At 35.8% G+C, this 16,085-nt stretch overlaps 1 protein-coding gene across 3 annotated transcripts in view; it reads right to left on the bottom strand.

The window, feature by feature from the left end:
* RBM26 (RNA binding motif protein 26) overlaps positions 1–16,085 on the bottom strand; it is a 48,445-nt gene that overhangs the window by 21,156 nt on the left and 11,204 nt on the right. For 2 of the 3 annotated variants that reach the window (XM_083883253.1, XM_083883255.1), the window contains exons 3-12: positions 15,484–15,620; positions 14,510–14,598; positions 13,732–13,943; positions 11,649–11,909; positions 9,258–9,497; positions 7,635–7,802; positions 7,142–7,282; positions 6,015–6,126; positions 5,100–5,259; positions 3,560–3,724 (exon numbers count right to left, since the gene is read on the bottom strand). In XM_083883253.1, coding sequence (XP_083739379.1) covers positions 3,560–3,724; positions 5,100–5,259; positions 6,015–6,126; positions 7,142–7,282; positions 7,635–7,802; positions 9,258–9,497; positions 11,649–11,909; positions 13,732–13,943; positions 14,510–14,598; positions 15,484–15,620 — 1,685 coding nt within the window. The remainder of the gene's footprint in view (positions 1–3,559; positions 3,725–5,099; positions 5,260–6,014; positions 6,127–7,141; positions 7,283–7,634; positions 7,803–9,257; positions 9,498–11,648; positions 11,910–13,731; positions 13,944–14,509; positions 14,599–15,483; positions 15,621–16,085) is intronic. The other variant, XM_083883254.1, reaches the window with a different exon arrangement.

The following is a 16,085-nucleotide window of genomic DNA, read 5'->3' as shown; positions in this document are numbered from 1 at the left end:
TTAAATATTTGTGTAGTGTGAGTGGCAGTAACATCCATGCTGCACTTGCAGCTTACAGAAGTGACCAAACAACTCTGATTTATTTCTATTAATTACATTTACTCAGCTTAACTTAAATTCTACCTGTTAGAACAAAATAAAAGGTAATAAAGAAGTCTTCTGATTCCTCTCACAACTCTTTCGCCATCAACCATTTAGTTATGAAAAGACAGAATACAAACTTGTCTCACTATCATCAAAGACTCTCACTTTTTACAGTGATAACGTAACTTTTCACCTCCTATGTGTTTAACTTGGACAAATAGAAAGAAAAGGATATAGAAACACACAGTCATGGACTGAAGAAAAAGAACAGGGAGCAGATAATTTTTGAATCTACCATGGATAGGTATACCCTGACAGCTAACACTGGTCCTTTTTTTTCTTTGACAAAAACATTCAACAGTTAAGACCAAAAAATATGCTCCCAAGCAAGCTTATTTTCATATTTATAGCTCTCAGAAGGTCACTTAATCCATTTCTTCACTGTAGGGCAAAGTCAGTTATCCCATTACTGACAACATCTATCGATCATTCTTACAGATTTTTCAATGAAACAGGTCCTGTCACCTCTTTAGGCAAAAGTGCTTCAGTAGGCTTTGGCATTAGAAAATATTTTTTTAATATTTAACCTAAATCTCTTTGTGCTGTCTTTTAAGTCAAGAACTTCCTGTTTCTTTACATCAGATATGGAGAGCATATCATTTTCTGCTTCCTGGCAGAAGCCTTTTATTTGATGATTTATTATAGTGGACTCCCACCATTTTTACCTAAGTACTTCCACCACTCTCGAAAATTCTACAGCAAAAATTTTCCAAAGTAATCCTGCTGATATAACAGCAATGGTTAAGCAATTGTGCTGGACCAGATACTACTGAAGGGATAATTTAAAAGTCAACTGACTTTACACTGAAGAAAATTCAAAAGCCTGTCTTTGGTGGCTGACCGACAAAATCTGGTTGGAAGCCATTACAAATACAGCTGAAATTATTTAACAGAAATCTTGACAAAAATAGAAATATTTATAGTATACAAAGGAGTATAAAGTTTCCATACTACTCACAGATACGATACTCACAGATATAATATTAATTTCAATGAAAAGAGAAGTAAATATTCATGCTCCTGAAAGACTTATGAACAAAAAATACCTGTTTACTGACTCAACAATTTATTAAAGGTTATATCTTGGGGTAGAAGAACACAGAAGCATTGCACTTAAAATTTTAATTTCCTGTTAAAAGTTTTTCTTGTTACTATGTGCCTTCTGTGGCTGATAACAGACTTCAAAATGCAGTCTGCTGACATGTGCTGAATGGCTGTTCTTGGTGAGGCAGGAACATTTAATACCGTCCCCAGGACTAAGGGGGATTTGTTCTCTAACCAGCAAAGTTAACTTGCTACAGCGGGTGTGATTGGAAGCTGTTAACACCACTAAAAATTGTGGGACTACTAAAAATAAAAAAATATATAGATCAAATGTTTGTTTGGAAATACAGAGTTAATACTCCAGTAATACTCTGAATAGCACAATCAGCAAATAAGCTGATAGCATAGTCATAGCATAGCTATCCTTTAAGTAAAAGGGAATGTCTGCAGAGATGCAAATGACATACTCCACTGCCCTCTTCTGGCTGAGATGAAAATCAAGCTTAGAAAATAAATAGCATTTTGAGCAGCACTACTTTAGACAAAGCATTAAGGATATTGATAAGATCTAAAGGATAATAACAGGGAAGATAGTGAGACAGATGTCATTAAAACCGAATTTCTGAAGATAAAAATCAGGGCACTTCTTACAGGAGAGAAAGGAAACCGTTAAAATGCCGTACAGCAGGATTGCCATGGAAAACGAGGTCACTGATTCTGAATGATGATGACATACACCACGAAGAGAAAGTAGGAATTCTCAACTCAGAGCAGCAATTGAAAGAATCCTCTAACAAGTCATTCACATATTATATCAGCATATACAATAAAGTGATCATTTCTTCTACTGAGTCTGTCTCATATTTTTGAAGTGCAGAATGTGCTGTTCCACACTGATGGCAAATGCAGTAGACCAGGATACACAAATATTTTGAAGGACTTGCTACACCAGCTGCTAACTGAGAAGACTCTACTCAATATCCCACAGAGCTAGGGAGAACCCAAGGTTCCTCTTCTGCTTGAGTAGAGCCACTACTGTCCTGCTGACAAGTCTGATTTAGCTTGACACAGGTTACAAATCTACCCTTCAAAATAATAATTGCTGTTTTATTATTTTTAATGTTGTCAATGCTGCTACAAACACGACAACTTCCAAAAGGTGTTCTTCTGCAATTCAATTTTAAAAAAGTAGATTAGAGTATTTCAGTTGTAAGGGACTTGAAACAATCATCTAGTCCAACTGTCTGGTCACTTCAGGGTTGACCAAGAGTTAAAGTACATCGTTAATGACATTGTCCAAATATCTCTTAAACAGTGACAGGCTTGGGGACATCAGTCACCTCTCTAGAAAATATATTTCACTGTCTGACCACTCTCTCAGTAAAGAAATGCTTCATATCCAGTCTGGACCTCTTGTGATACACCTCCAATCCATTCCCAGACATCCTGTCCCAGGATTTCACAGAGATCAGCAACTACCTCCCTACTTAAAAATATCCCTGATCCCTTCCTAGAAAATGAGTCTCTCTAATGCAGTTCTCCTCTTCTACTGTTTTTTGCAAGTCTTTAGATCTATGTGTGTATACTTGTGTATACACGGGTGCCTCTGTGTAAAACAAATTCTTCTGCTACTTTGTACAACAATATGCATGAAGGAAAGGAAAGGAAAAGGAAAAGGAAAAGGAAAAGGAAAAGGAAAAGGAAAAGGAAAAGGAAAAGGAAAAGGAAAAGGAAAAGGAAAAGGAAAAGGAAAAGGAAAAGGAAAAGGAAAAGGAAAGGAAAAGGAAAGGAAAAGGAAAAGAAAAGGAAAGGAAAAGGAAAGGAAAAGGAAAGGAAAAGGAAAGGAAAAGGAAAGGAAAAGGAAAGGAAAAGGAAAGGAAAAGGAAAGGAAAAGGAAAGGAAAAGGAAAGGAAAAGGAAAGGAAAAGGAAAGGTGCTTAACAGGGAACAGGGAAAAACAGAACCTCTTGCAAGAATATGGCGATCATCCTTCACTAAAAGAAATATAACTACGCTGCCTTTCTTATCCTCACCAGAAGAAATAAACAAAGTCTATACTAGTTAAAGCAAAACAGATGTTACTCAGCAGAGAGTTGCATCAAATCTTGCTTGAGATGATAACAGAGTGGAATATACCAAAAATCACCAAAGAGCTTTCTTTAAATATCTTTGGTCTCATCTTACTAATCAACTGCTGAATGCTGTGTATGAGGTCAAAGAATTTACAACTTAAGAGTGACTTCTGGAAATTAATTACATGAAATAGTCATTATCTCAAAAGGACTTGGTTTACTTGATATAAACATTCCCTTAAGAATGTTTTGAAGATTCTGTTTTACATAATATGCTAGAACAGACTTCTAGCCTTCTACCTTCTGGGCAGTAGTCTGGATTTGTGGTGTGCTGCCTTCTCGATGCCAATAAACTTTAATAAAACGATTATTTAATACTGCTTCTGTACTTGATATAGCTTTCTTTGCTTCCTCATGCGTGGCAAACTGAATAAGGGCACCTTCTGGATCACCTTGATAGGCAACCTAAGATTTAAAAACAGAAGAACAAAACTTACTACACAGAGGATTCTCATTTGTGTCTAAATGATCATTAAATCATTAGCTTTTAGACTTAGAAGCTTACAATTTACACCCAACATGTGTCATTAGATTAACACTTTCCATTCACGAGCCTGTTTAAAAGACCTGGTGTCAAAATCAACTTTGGGTCTATGCTAATAAACTTTAATAGTTAAAAAACCTCAAACAAAGTAAAGCAAAACCCCCAGTCAAGCAGTATTTCCATTTGTAAATATGAGTAGTTGTTTGAAAGACAAAAGGAAGCATCAGCAAAGTAAAAAAAAAAATACCACAAAAAATGCAGGGGTCAGATAGTAAATGTCCTATCTAATATAAGAGCTAGATGGCAAAGTTCATTTTGATTTCCCTCCTTTGAGCATTAACACATTATTTTAGCTTCAAAAGCCAAGATTATATTCTTTGCAAGAAGAGTATAGCTTGCAATCTCCATATATATACCTGTCTCTCCATACACATCCATATTTTACTTATCTTAATGAATAATACTGCCTGCTAATACACCCGTATTTTTAGGTGAACTATAGAAAGGCTTAAGAAATATTTAAAAGCAATTAAGAGAGATTTTAAATCCCACAGTGTTCAGACAGGCACAGAAGGTTTATTCAGTACTGTCTCAGTATGTACAAAAATATTGTTGCACCTCTTTACTCCAGCCCTCAGTGCAAATAGGAAAGGGTTTAGAAAAATGCAAGATAGCATCTAAAACTTGTTGATAAAGAAGCACGATGAAAGGTCACACTGAATAGCTTAGACACTGGGTATGAAATACTGACATTACATAAGCAGCTTGCAATATGTAACATCAGTCTAAGTCTGGCCCTACTTCTTTCATTGCTTTCCTCTCTCTTTAATTGCTTACTGGGTGACTCCGATAAACCACAAAGTTTATTTAAGGGACAAATCATGATTACTGTGGAACTAGGAAGCAATTACGCCACAGGGACTGCTTTCTGGATGAGAAATACAGGGTTTCTGTATTTACAATTTATCTCCGAATATATGGAGCGTTTATGATAGCAGATCCAAACTTGAGAAAATGGGTGAGAAAAACCCACGTGCAATCCATTTTCAATGTTTTAAACAATGTCTCAAAATCTTATCTCTGAGGAACACATTTGCTCAAAATCTAAAAGATGACTAGAACATTTCATTTCTCTTTCTTCAATGGCAATATCATTAAAAACGAGATCTTGTCAAAGAAACAAGTTAGGAAAATAATAGCGTTTCAGGGAACCAGGAAAAAACTTAGCATTCTGCTTTTAGCAACTACTACTACCTTTGCATCAAAGCAAACTGCTTTCTCTTTGTTGACTCTTACCTGCAAGTTGACTAAGTTTCCAAACTTACTGAAGTGCTCATTAAGTTTGCTAATGTTGTTAAGTTCTGGCGGAACTTTTCTCAATTCGAGTTTTGTATTTTCATTTCCAAACTGCACTTTCTTCTGGAAACCTGGACTATTTGTTCTGTTAAAATTTTGCCTGCAACAAATAAAAAATCAAGCCAGAAATCCATAGCAAACTAGCCAACACAATGTTAAATTGTATATGCCTTACAAAGAAGCATGTGTGTATGAAGTACAAAGATCTGCAGAGTTAAAAAATAATGCAATTTTAGAAAAATGAAGGAGAGTATAGGACACAGGCCCATACACATGGCCATCTTCCCCACTGATACTCTCAGCATACCCTGGCACATAAATCTGCGAGATAATTCACGTTATTTGCTCATGTCAGTAATTCCTGACTTCCACACTGCTTCTCTCCAAAAACTGTTTCTTAGCTATTCCACGAAATTTCCCCACTACTATTTCAAGTAACTATTACTTCAAGGCTCTCCTCACTCCCTTAAAATCTCTTCTAACTTTGCACTCTCTGTTTTTTTCTCAGTAACATACCTGGCAACTCATATCAAAATAGCAGCGATAAAATTCACATTTCACAACTAAAATCAGTCATCTCTAAGAACCATCATACTGCAGCTTCCCTGTTTCTTAGATCATGCCAACTTTCAAGGAACAGATCTAGTATCATCCAAAGCAACTTCATCTATCTGTATACTACCTTTGTGAGAAGACAGTCAAATACAGATCACACTACAGTATGATTTACTTTAGTACCATCAGTGTACTCACAGTTTCACTTGCGATTTACAGACATATACACGTTTCAGATTACAGTAAAGCAGTTCATGAAATTCCAACTCTTAAGTCAACAGTGTGTTAATAGTCACTCACTTGTCAAACCAAGTCTTCTTTGTAGGAACTCCACCATCCCCTGCACCAATTGTTCTTTTTCTGGATTCAGCATCTACCACTATTCTCATACTACTTTTATTAGGAGGTTTTTCTGTAAATAGATGAGAAGATTTTACTTTTTTAAATTTTATTTTCTGCGTATTTGATTATAAAGAAGTATTCTGCTCACACTGAATTTGCACTGCAAAGCACAATTGCTTATTTTGAAATTACTATGATTCTTGTTCTGACTGAATCAAACCTTGGTCACAGACTTCTTTACTATCAACAGATGCTGTGACAGATGAAAATAGCTAATAGCACTCATTTTGTCACAGCAACATCACACATACAGAATGCAAAAGAGGTGTGACAGAAGGCATCTGCCTCGAGATGACTGCGCTCAGATTCACAGTGATTCACAATGTCCCATGCAATACTCTGAGGCTCACACCATTCCAGCTAACACCTCCATTCTACTATTAGATGGCACACACAAAAATGGTCATGACTGGAAATGCACAGTACTCCAGGGCACTAACACCTAGGAGCAAGATATATGGATGGAGTGGGAAAGGAGTCACTTTTGCTGAAGAACAGGAATCACACTGGGGGACTCCTCACTGAAAATACACCAACAGAAACATAGTAAGATTAAAGATAAAAACATACAAATGCAAATAAAAACCACATTAAAAATGGTTTTATTCCTCTTCCATTCTCATTTTATGTGCTGCTGCTTCTTCGCAGGGCCACAGGAACTGCGAGGTTAAGACTACTTGTACACAAAACTACCAGATAAAAATGACTCCCTCCTCTCTACAGCAAAAATCATCCTGAAGTTCTACTACAGAAACATTAACTTTTTTCTGCACAAAAGATATACAGAGGGAGCAGTTACTTCAGCTAAGAGTAAACTGTGCAATACTATAGCAAGAGATTTCATTTTACCTGTAAGAATGCACACACAATGCAATTATGGACATAGTTCCCTAGTCAACTAAACATCTCTTAATTCCAGAAGATTTTAGAAAAATGCAATGCTTTCCACGTATTCTTTGAAAAGTTCCTCAACCTGTATTAATGTAAGAAAATCAGCTAAACTAAGTATAGCTTTGAGAGCATACCTCTGGGTGGTAGATCCATATCACCTGATGTGAGTCCTATCAAATTTGGTCTTTGGGCATGTACTCTATGTCTATACATAGGTCTTGAAGTATTTGTTATACTTGGAGCTTCTGGATTATAGCCATCTGTGTCATACGTTTCTGGTAACAAAGAAATTGTCTAATTAAAATAAATTGCAGTTAAAACCCCTAAGGTTTCAAATATAATATAATATTTAATTACAAGATAGAGTTACAATAGAAGAGTTGTATAACCACTATCATAAAAAACCGTCATGCCAAGTTTTCTGCTTAAACACAATGAAAATACTACTCTCCAGTCAAAATTCACTTTATATGCAAATTTTACTTCCATCTTGAACTAAGCCTGAAAAGAAGAATGTTAATTTACTATCACAATCTATACAGTACAAACTTATTCTCCCAAACTATGACATTATAATCTCTATAAAGTACAGTATAATATGAATCAATGTTATTCTATTTAGCAAACCTTGTGGGCAAAGCCTCAGTACTACACCTGCTGTAAAAAGAGAGGGTGGAGCAGGAGGCGGCTGGTGATGAATTCCTGTGGTAACAACAGTAGGAACTGAGCTGGTTGCTGAGTTTGGGGGGGCATCCATGCCAGCAGGCTGCAATGGTGGAAGGGGAGGGGGTGGTCCTGTCAAAAACAAAGCAAAACACTGCATTAACTTATTATCCACTACACTTTCATTATACTCCATTCAAAAGGAAACTGATCTGAAATGCTTTTAAGGCTATTTAAGAAAAAAAAACTGAGAGGGCACATCTGCAGACTTGACGCTGTACCATAAATTCACATGAAACCACCCCCAACAGCAAATGACTCAGAACTTGGATTAGAGAGAAAAGCATTTGAATCATTTAACATTTCTCCAAACACCTTCTCTCTACAAGCAAAATTTAATCCCTAGCCCAGTATTCATCTTTACCAACAGAAGCATTTTAAAGCTCAATAAAAACTGATCAAATAAACAAATTCTATTTTTAAAATGAAAAAAGTATTCTTAATATAACGAAAATATTCGGTGCTGACAGTAACTAACTTGACTGAAATTATTTTTCAAACACCCAAGAAGAAACCTTCAACCCTAATGGAACTCTTCTTAAAACTGAGGGGGTTTTTTGTTTGGTTGGTTTGACTTTCTTTACAACAGATAATGTGACACTTTCAAAGCTAAGCAGTCAAGCCCTATCTTCAATTTAATCATTGAGAAGAGCAGGTTTTAGAAGAAGTTATGAAGTGATAATTCTGAACTTGTGAAGCAGATCTAAAAATAGCATGTAAATTAGAACTGACCAACCCAGAGGAGGTTATATACTGTATTAACTGAAATGAAAATATTAATTCAGATTTTTCTTAAAGATACTATCAACAGGAAATTAAATCCATTTAAGAAATTTCTAAACAGTATCAAATATCAATTACTCCTGAATAATTTTACCAAGTGGGACACTTAAGTTAACAAAAAAGAGAGAAAGGAATAATCACATAAAACGAACATAATAGCTTTTAAACCACACAAGGTAACTGAGTACTAAACTTTGGCTACTTTACAAATGTAGCCAAGCATAAGTTTTCATGTAATTTTTAGCGCTTCAGCTGAAGTACTTTCCAGTGAAACAAGAAACAAAGTGAAGAGTTTCTTAGTTACAAGTTTTGTTTCAAAATTAATCCCAAATTATATTTGCAGGTATAAATTTGATGTGGTCATGAATTATCTTTACTTCTATTAATACAAATGAAACAATAAGGATCTGTTGTTTCCATGATTTTCCCTTCTTTAACAGTAGTCAATTTTGGACAATTTCTCTGTAACACTCAAGGAATTTAATTTTGCCATGTCATGATTTTACTTGAAAATATTATTCCATATTAAAGCATGACATTTAGCATACAACATTTTACAACAACCAGCTCTCCAACAATTATCATCAGAAAGAATAATTCTGAGGTAAGCTATGCCACAGTAGAGCTCATTCAACTTTTTATAATACAGCTGGAATTCTTCAAAACAGCTTTTTTCACTGCATACAATTTAAGTAAGATCCAGGCTTTTCTACTAAGAAATGGAATTTAATCATTTTTAATTACCTGTTACAGGTGGAAGGCTGGGTGGTAAGGGGCCTGGTGGTGGTACTGGAGGTCTAAGGTTAACAGGAGGAGGACTCAGAATTGGTGGAGGGGGAGGAAGTCCAGGAGGAGGTGGTCCTTCGACAACAGGGGGTTGTGCTGGAAAAGGCAGAATGCCTGGAAGATTCACATCTTCTACCACTACTGGATCGCTTCCATGATCAAAAGGGCACATGTCTCCTCTCATACAGAAACCCTTCTCTGAAACATCAAAAAGAACTGATGTTAGTATTCAACAGCTGTAGCTTGATTCAGGGTAGATACGAGACATTCAATGTGTAATGTGGCAGTTTGTAAATTAAGAGCTCCGCACACCAGCAGAACTTAGATTAGAAAATGAAATTGACCGTTAAACTGAACTGTTAACAGTCAGCACACGGACACTGCAGAAACTTGCTAGCACAACTGTTCAATTCTTCTTGAAGAACTAATTTTGCACCGAATTATAACAAATAGTGAAAGCAAAGAATGAAATCTAGTAGTCATCACATTAACAAAATCAATTTGTTTCTAAGCAAAAAGTGCAGACATTAGGACAGAGAAACCCCTATTAAAAGTTAGATATTAATATTTTGAAATTCCAACAGGAGCAAATTCAATCTTTTTTTTCCTCCTCTGTCATTATTTCAGGAAGCGTTATAAACATTTGCCATAGCTTCACGTGATTACATAAGAGAAAAAAAAATTGCTATTTACATATAACGTATGCATTTGTAAATATTAAATACATATAAATAAAAATGAATATACATTCATTTATTTTCTTTTACAACAAGTCAAACATAGAAGCAGGTCAAAGAAGGGCCAGAAAAATTACCAGAAGCCCGAAGCACCTCTCTTATGAGGAAGGGCTGAGAGAGCTGGGGCTGTTCAAACTGGAGAAGAGAATGTTCAGAGCAGTGAATTTAAGTACTCACTGCACCCTTTAAGTATTTCACAGTTTTTGGTGGGACCTGAAGTGACAGGATCAGGGGACATAGTTCTAAACTAAAACACCATAGACTCAAAGTAAATATAAAAATATGAAATTATTATAATGAGAGTGGTGAAACACTGGAAGAGGTTGCCCAGAAAAGAGGTGGATGCTCCAGCCCTGGAAACATTCAAGGTCATGTTGGACTGGCCTCTGAACAACATCCTGTTGAAGATGACCACGTTCACTGTAGGGATGCTACACTAGATGACTCCTATAGGGCCCTTCTAGCCCAAACTGTTCTGTTATTATCTGTTTAGCATCCGTGCCCACAAAAACAAACAACACCAAAATACCAGTTAACACAATACAGGGAAAAGGCTGAAACACCTTCTGGTAAAATAGGAAGAAAGAGGAGTGTCCACTTCCTCAAAACATGATGTGGGGAAGCAGTATGAAGAATTATACAGCACATTAAATTGAAATGTTTAAAAAAAAGTTTACCAGAGAGTAAAGTTGAAAATTTGAAAGTGCAGATAGGAAGAACAGTATGATGGAACTGTGTAGCCACTGAAGAGAGAAAACTTCAAAACAAAATGACACATTCACAATTCCACTTGCTCCACAGCATTGCTGTGATGTACACTGGCAAAGCTATTCTTCATAAGTACAACTCTGCCAACACTTGAAAGCTCAGTTTCCCATTTCTTTACTTAAAAAAAATTCTAATCAGAGTTCTGAATGTAAACTGGCCTAGAACTTACACTCCTCATTGTAGTACACAACAATAACAACAACAAAATCCCTCAGAAGCGACTTTACGGGGAGATTTCAACTCTCCTGAGCTCACAGGTTGACCGGCTGAATTCAGTTAAGGCACTGCCAGCAGTTACAGCAGCCTCTTGTGCATATTTTGGCAAAAGATATTTAAAAAGAAAGCTTAAGATAGAGATAAGTGAAAACCTAGCTAGTTTTAAGAAACAGCTACACGGAAAGAAATGATAGTCTAACATAAGCTTGGGAAGTTTCAGCTCTAGACCTTTGTAGTTAAAAATTGTCTCTTTGACAGGATAGAACAAAATAGGATGAGATCAGTATGGTGCTAACCATTGTCAAAACCATCAAACACAGTATTTGGCTGGAACATGACATAAGACAAAAAACCTGGGTAAAACTGGATTTTTTTAAATAACTTTTTAATATACTACATTTCATTTATAGAAAATAGTCCTAGCAAGTTAAAAAACTATACAAACACTAAAAGAGCAAGCTGTCTGAAGTCAGTAAGAAGTGGTACAAAATTTGCATTCAAGAATTGTGCAACAGAAAACCCCACTATACTAGAGAAGATCAGAAAAAGAAGGGTGAATTATCTCAATATTTTCAAAAAGGGGACAATCATAGCTGCAGGAAGCAATTAAAAATTAAAATGTACTTACCATCATAATCTCTACAGCGTTTCTTTGGCAGCGGAGGTCTTCCATAGGAGTTGTGGTCCAGCTGCTCTTCATGGAACTCCGACCAACTTTCAGTAGTGTTATTTCCATGATGAGCAGGAGCAATAACAGTAATAGTACTGCTCAGTGTAGGGACAGGGTAGTGGCCAGATGAAATATTTGTCACAGAAGAAACGGGAGTATAATTGTTCTCTAATGGATCTGTTCTATCCATGTCATATTTTGGCTTTCCCAAATCCCTTTCTGTAATTAAAAAATAGAAATAAAAGTTATACTGGATAATTCCTTATCCACCTTTTCACCAGAAGCAGCCACTACTCTTTAACTATCTTTACTCCACATCAACTCAATATACATACACAGCACTTGAAATGTTTTACAGGTTGCCCAAAGTACCTGTGGAATTCCACCCTTGGAATTATTTATAACCCAGCTGATCCTAAGCAGTCTGCTCCAGTTCATTTGCTTTTATAAATGGTGTTAGACTACATCACCTTCAGAGGTCTCCTCTAACCACAACTATTCCATGATTCTACATTCCAAAGGTTTAACCAGAAAAATAATAATCTGTGAAGTACATAGTCAGACCCTGGGCTATTTTAGTAGCTATATCCACAGTAGAGCAGACACCCTATTTAACTTCAGGCAGAGTACATCTTCTTTAGTGATGGACATATTGTAAGAACTTCAGATGGAAAGTTTTTTTTAATAAGAGAAGCAATGGCAAGAAAAGGGTAACCATTGCTTGAAAATACTATAAAAGTTACAAATCTTTAACGTTTCAAGACGATGTTATTGTTGTATCTTCATTTTGTTGATCTTCATTTGCTGTTCCACTAGAATGCATGTATTTATTGCATGCAAAGCTTTGCCATAATAGGTGAAATAATAATGCTTGACAGGTGTGGAACACTCCTGGGCAGATACAGCAAGTAAAATGACCTTTTATTCTGAATACATACAAACTATTCATTCTTTTCTATCATTACTACCAAATAAACAGTAAGTATCCCAATTAAGACAGAATAGTTATGTCATGATATAAGTTAATAGACATAAAAAACTACACATTAAAGGAACATTATGAAATAGCTTAAAGATGGCTCATCAGTGTGGGTAAAACAGGCTTTTCTTCATGTTCTAAGAACAAGAAACAAAGCTTTCATGATAAAATATTGTCTATACAGTACTATCATCTCAGTTTATGTAAATAATCCTTAAATTAAGACTTAATCATGTTGCAATCTTTTAGTTAAACTGCTGCATGCTATTTAATTTGCTTGTTAGCAAGTTGTTTGGAAAATAACTGCTCTCATATTTTCAGAAATCTGCATTACTGGTTTTAAGGGTTACCAAGGCCTGTTTTACAGCAAGAAAAATAATACAAAGGAGAGGTTTACCAGTGTTTTTACATTGTTTAAGACAGGACAAAGACAAAAAATTACTTTCACTGCTCTTTCTCAATTTGCAATTAAAAACTATTGAGGGAAAAAGCAGTCCTTTCAGCTGAAAAAGCAACCCTCTTTTTGAAGACGTTTAATTCTACAAACTACTGTACTGAAGCCTTAAGTCCTACAGATATGTGCACAAATGCAAATATTTACTGTAATGATTTCAGCCCTTTATCTATGACACTAAAGAGGGGACAAGACCAAAATAACTGAGCTGTACTGTTCTGCTTGACAAGTCATTTACAGCCAAACAGGCAATTTCTGTCAGTTCCATCTTTGTAGATGAGTAGTAATTTCTGTATCTCCCCAAACCAGATTCTAAGTTTCCTAAAACTTAACAAAATGCAACTAACGTGTATTTTTTTGCCTCTTTTGAAACAATGTTTAAAAGGGGCCAGCACAGTCCACTCAATACAAAGGTATTAAAGAAGAAGAGAGGGTAAGAGAGGAAAACAAGCACTGAGAAGCCTCATTTCCACAGAACACAAAGCTAAATTTGATTAAAGGAACAAGAACAACAGAGAATACTCCAGTACATTTTTAACAGTTTTCAAGTTTAGTTTCTAAATTTTGTAGAAAACATTCACCGTATTTTAGAGACCAACTGTTGGTACCTCTGCTTCGCGTTCTGCTCCGGCTTCTGCTCCGGTCTCGATCACGATCCCGCAACCTCTCTTTGCTCCAACTCCTACTTCGACTCCTGCTGTAGCTCCGACTCCTCCCCCTCCGTCTGTTGTATCGATCTCTATAGGAATCTCTGCGGGGAGGATTTCGGTCATAATCCCTCTTCCGAGAACGTTCATCTTTTTTCCTTTCATCGCGACTTCTAAAAATAAAATATCAGAGGTTAATTTCAAGAATTATGAAGCTGTAATTTGATATCTTAACTACTCAAAAACTTTAAGAAATGGCAAACTAGAGAAGAGCTACAAATTGTACGTAACTTATGGCTACTCCTTTCTTCTCAGGAGGATTTTAAAATTAATTTCACTTATTAATTTTATTTTTACCATACCTAAGACTTTAAAACATACATAAATCTCTGTTTCTGCCCAATACTGCTATTTCCCAAGTTGGAAACACCAAGACTTATTGAAGGGAACACTTCTAAATCAAAATTCAAACTCAGTATCAAGCAGAATAAATACTGCAATATAAACCACAAATCTAACAACAGAATCACTCCTAAAACTCCAAGGATGATATAGCTGTGCATAACTCGAGAGACAGGTTACACTGACACACCCTTGTCACTTAACTACATATGCATAAAAGCAACGAAAATCTTTTTAGGCTTATTAGATGACAACAGAACAAAGTATTTAATTCAGTAAAAAATCCAAATCCATCTGATTACTGATATAATACAAGGGGGTAAGCCAAGTTTTTTACCTGGTGTCTCTGTAGCGAGAACTTGACTGAGGAGGACTGTGATTTAGCCTTCTAGAGAACTTTTTCTCTCGCTCTTCCTCTTTAACTATCTGAATTCAAAGAATATACATTAGATCAAAACATGAGTACACAAAAATGCAGACTTCTGCATAACCAAATAAAAACTGAGCAATCAGAAGTAACACTAAATTAAATATTTCAGTCTCTAACATACTTAAGAGAATCTTTATAACATGTTTATTTCCATTTCTAGTAATATTCAAAGCTCTGTTTGAGAGAATATAAAATAACCAATCTTTATAGTGCTGCACTGAAAATACAGCTGCTTTTACTGCAGGTAGACAAAAAAACCATCTTAAGGCTTTGGGAAGACTTGAGAAGGCATGGATATTCAACAACCAACACCAAAGTCTTCTTTTCATCAGCAGGTTATCTAGTTCAGTTTACGCTTAAAACACTGTCACACAGGCAAACCTCGGCTGCTATTGAAAAGCATAACCCACTCTTCTGGCTCAATGAACAACATAAACACTTGTGACAAAAGGATGTTATCTGGATCAAGCAGCTGAAGGAATGAGAATTGCCATTTAGAATGGCAGCCTGGATTTATGGAGAATTAAAGTGCAGCACAACTACAACAGCAATTTTGACCAGAGAACTAATGCAGGTTGTACTGCAGCTCCTCCACTACTCAATGACTTCATTCACCTTTGCCTTGGCAAATCTATTTTGGTTTACCTTTGCAACACCCACTTGTGTTAGAAAAATCATGCAGCAGCGCTCAACATGCCAAGTACAAATCTTCTGACTTTTTTTAATGTTATCATGTAATTATTAATAAAATTAATTATTATTGATATAAACTCTAATAAATTACTAAAAACTGTTATTAACAAACACTATGAAGTTAAACACAGAAGCAAAGTATATGAATGAGGAAAAAGATGTACATGCAAATTAAAGTAAAAGCCCACCTCTTCTTTTTTTGTCTCTTTTTCTTGGTGCTGAAAAAATTCTACTTTCAGGCTTCCTGATGATGGCTGTTCTGGTGGAGGTAGGTAGCTTTTTGTATTCACAGCATCAAACAGTTTTTCCACAAATATTTGAGTTTCTAAAAGTAAAGAGCATATGCATATCCATTATACAAAACAATGGTTAACCTTTGCTTTAAAAATTAATAAATAAATAAACCCAAAAAACCCAGACAAGCAACCAAAACCAGCATTCAGCTAAAAGTTAAAACAGAGTAATTTCTTTAAATACTGTGTTCCTAACTTACATTTTAAAAGGACATTTACAGCGTCAAAGAACATGTTAATAATGAACAACGTTTCACAAAAGTTTGCAATGCTTGAATGATTTAATGTCTCTTAATAAAGCATCTGGAAGAATATTTCTGCCATATATATACAGAGGTTCAATACTTGCCCAGGAAGCTGTGGATGACCCAGCCCTGGAAGCAATCAAGACCAGGTCAGACAAGGCCCTGGTAAACCTGGTCTAGTGCGAGGTGTCCCTGCCCAGGACAGGGGGCTGGAATTAGAGAATCTTTATGGCCCCTTTCAACCCAAACTAT

This window comes from Zosterops lateralis, assembly GCF_965231275.1.
Source record: "Zosterops lateralis genome assembly, chromosome: 2".
NCBI classification, from domain to species: Eukaryota; Metazoa; Chordata; class Aves; order Passeriformes; family Zosteropidae; genus Zosterops; species Zosterops lateralis.
This window is presented reverse-complemented; position numbering and strand designations above follow the sequence as displayed.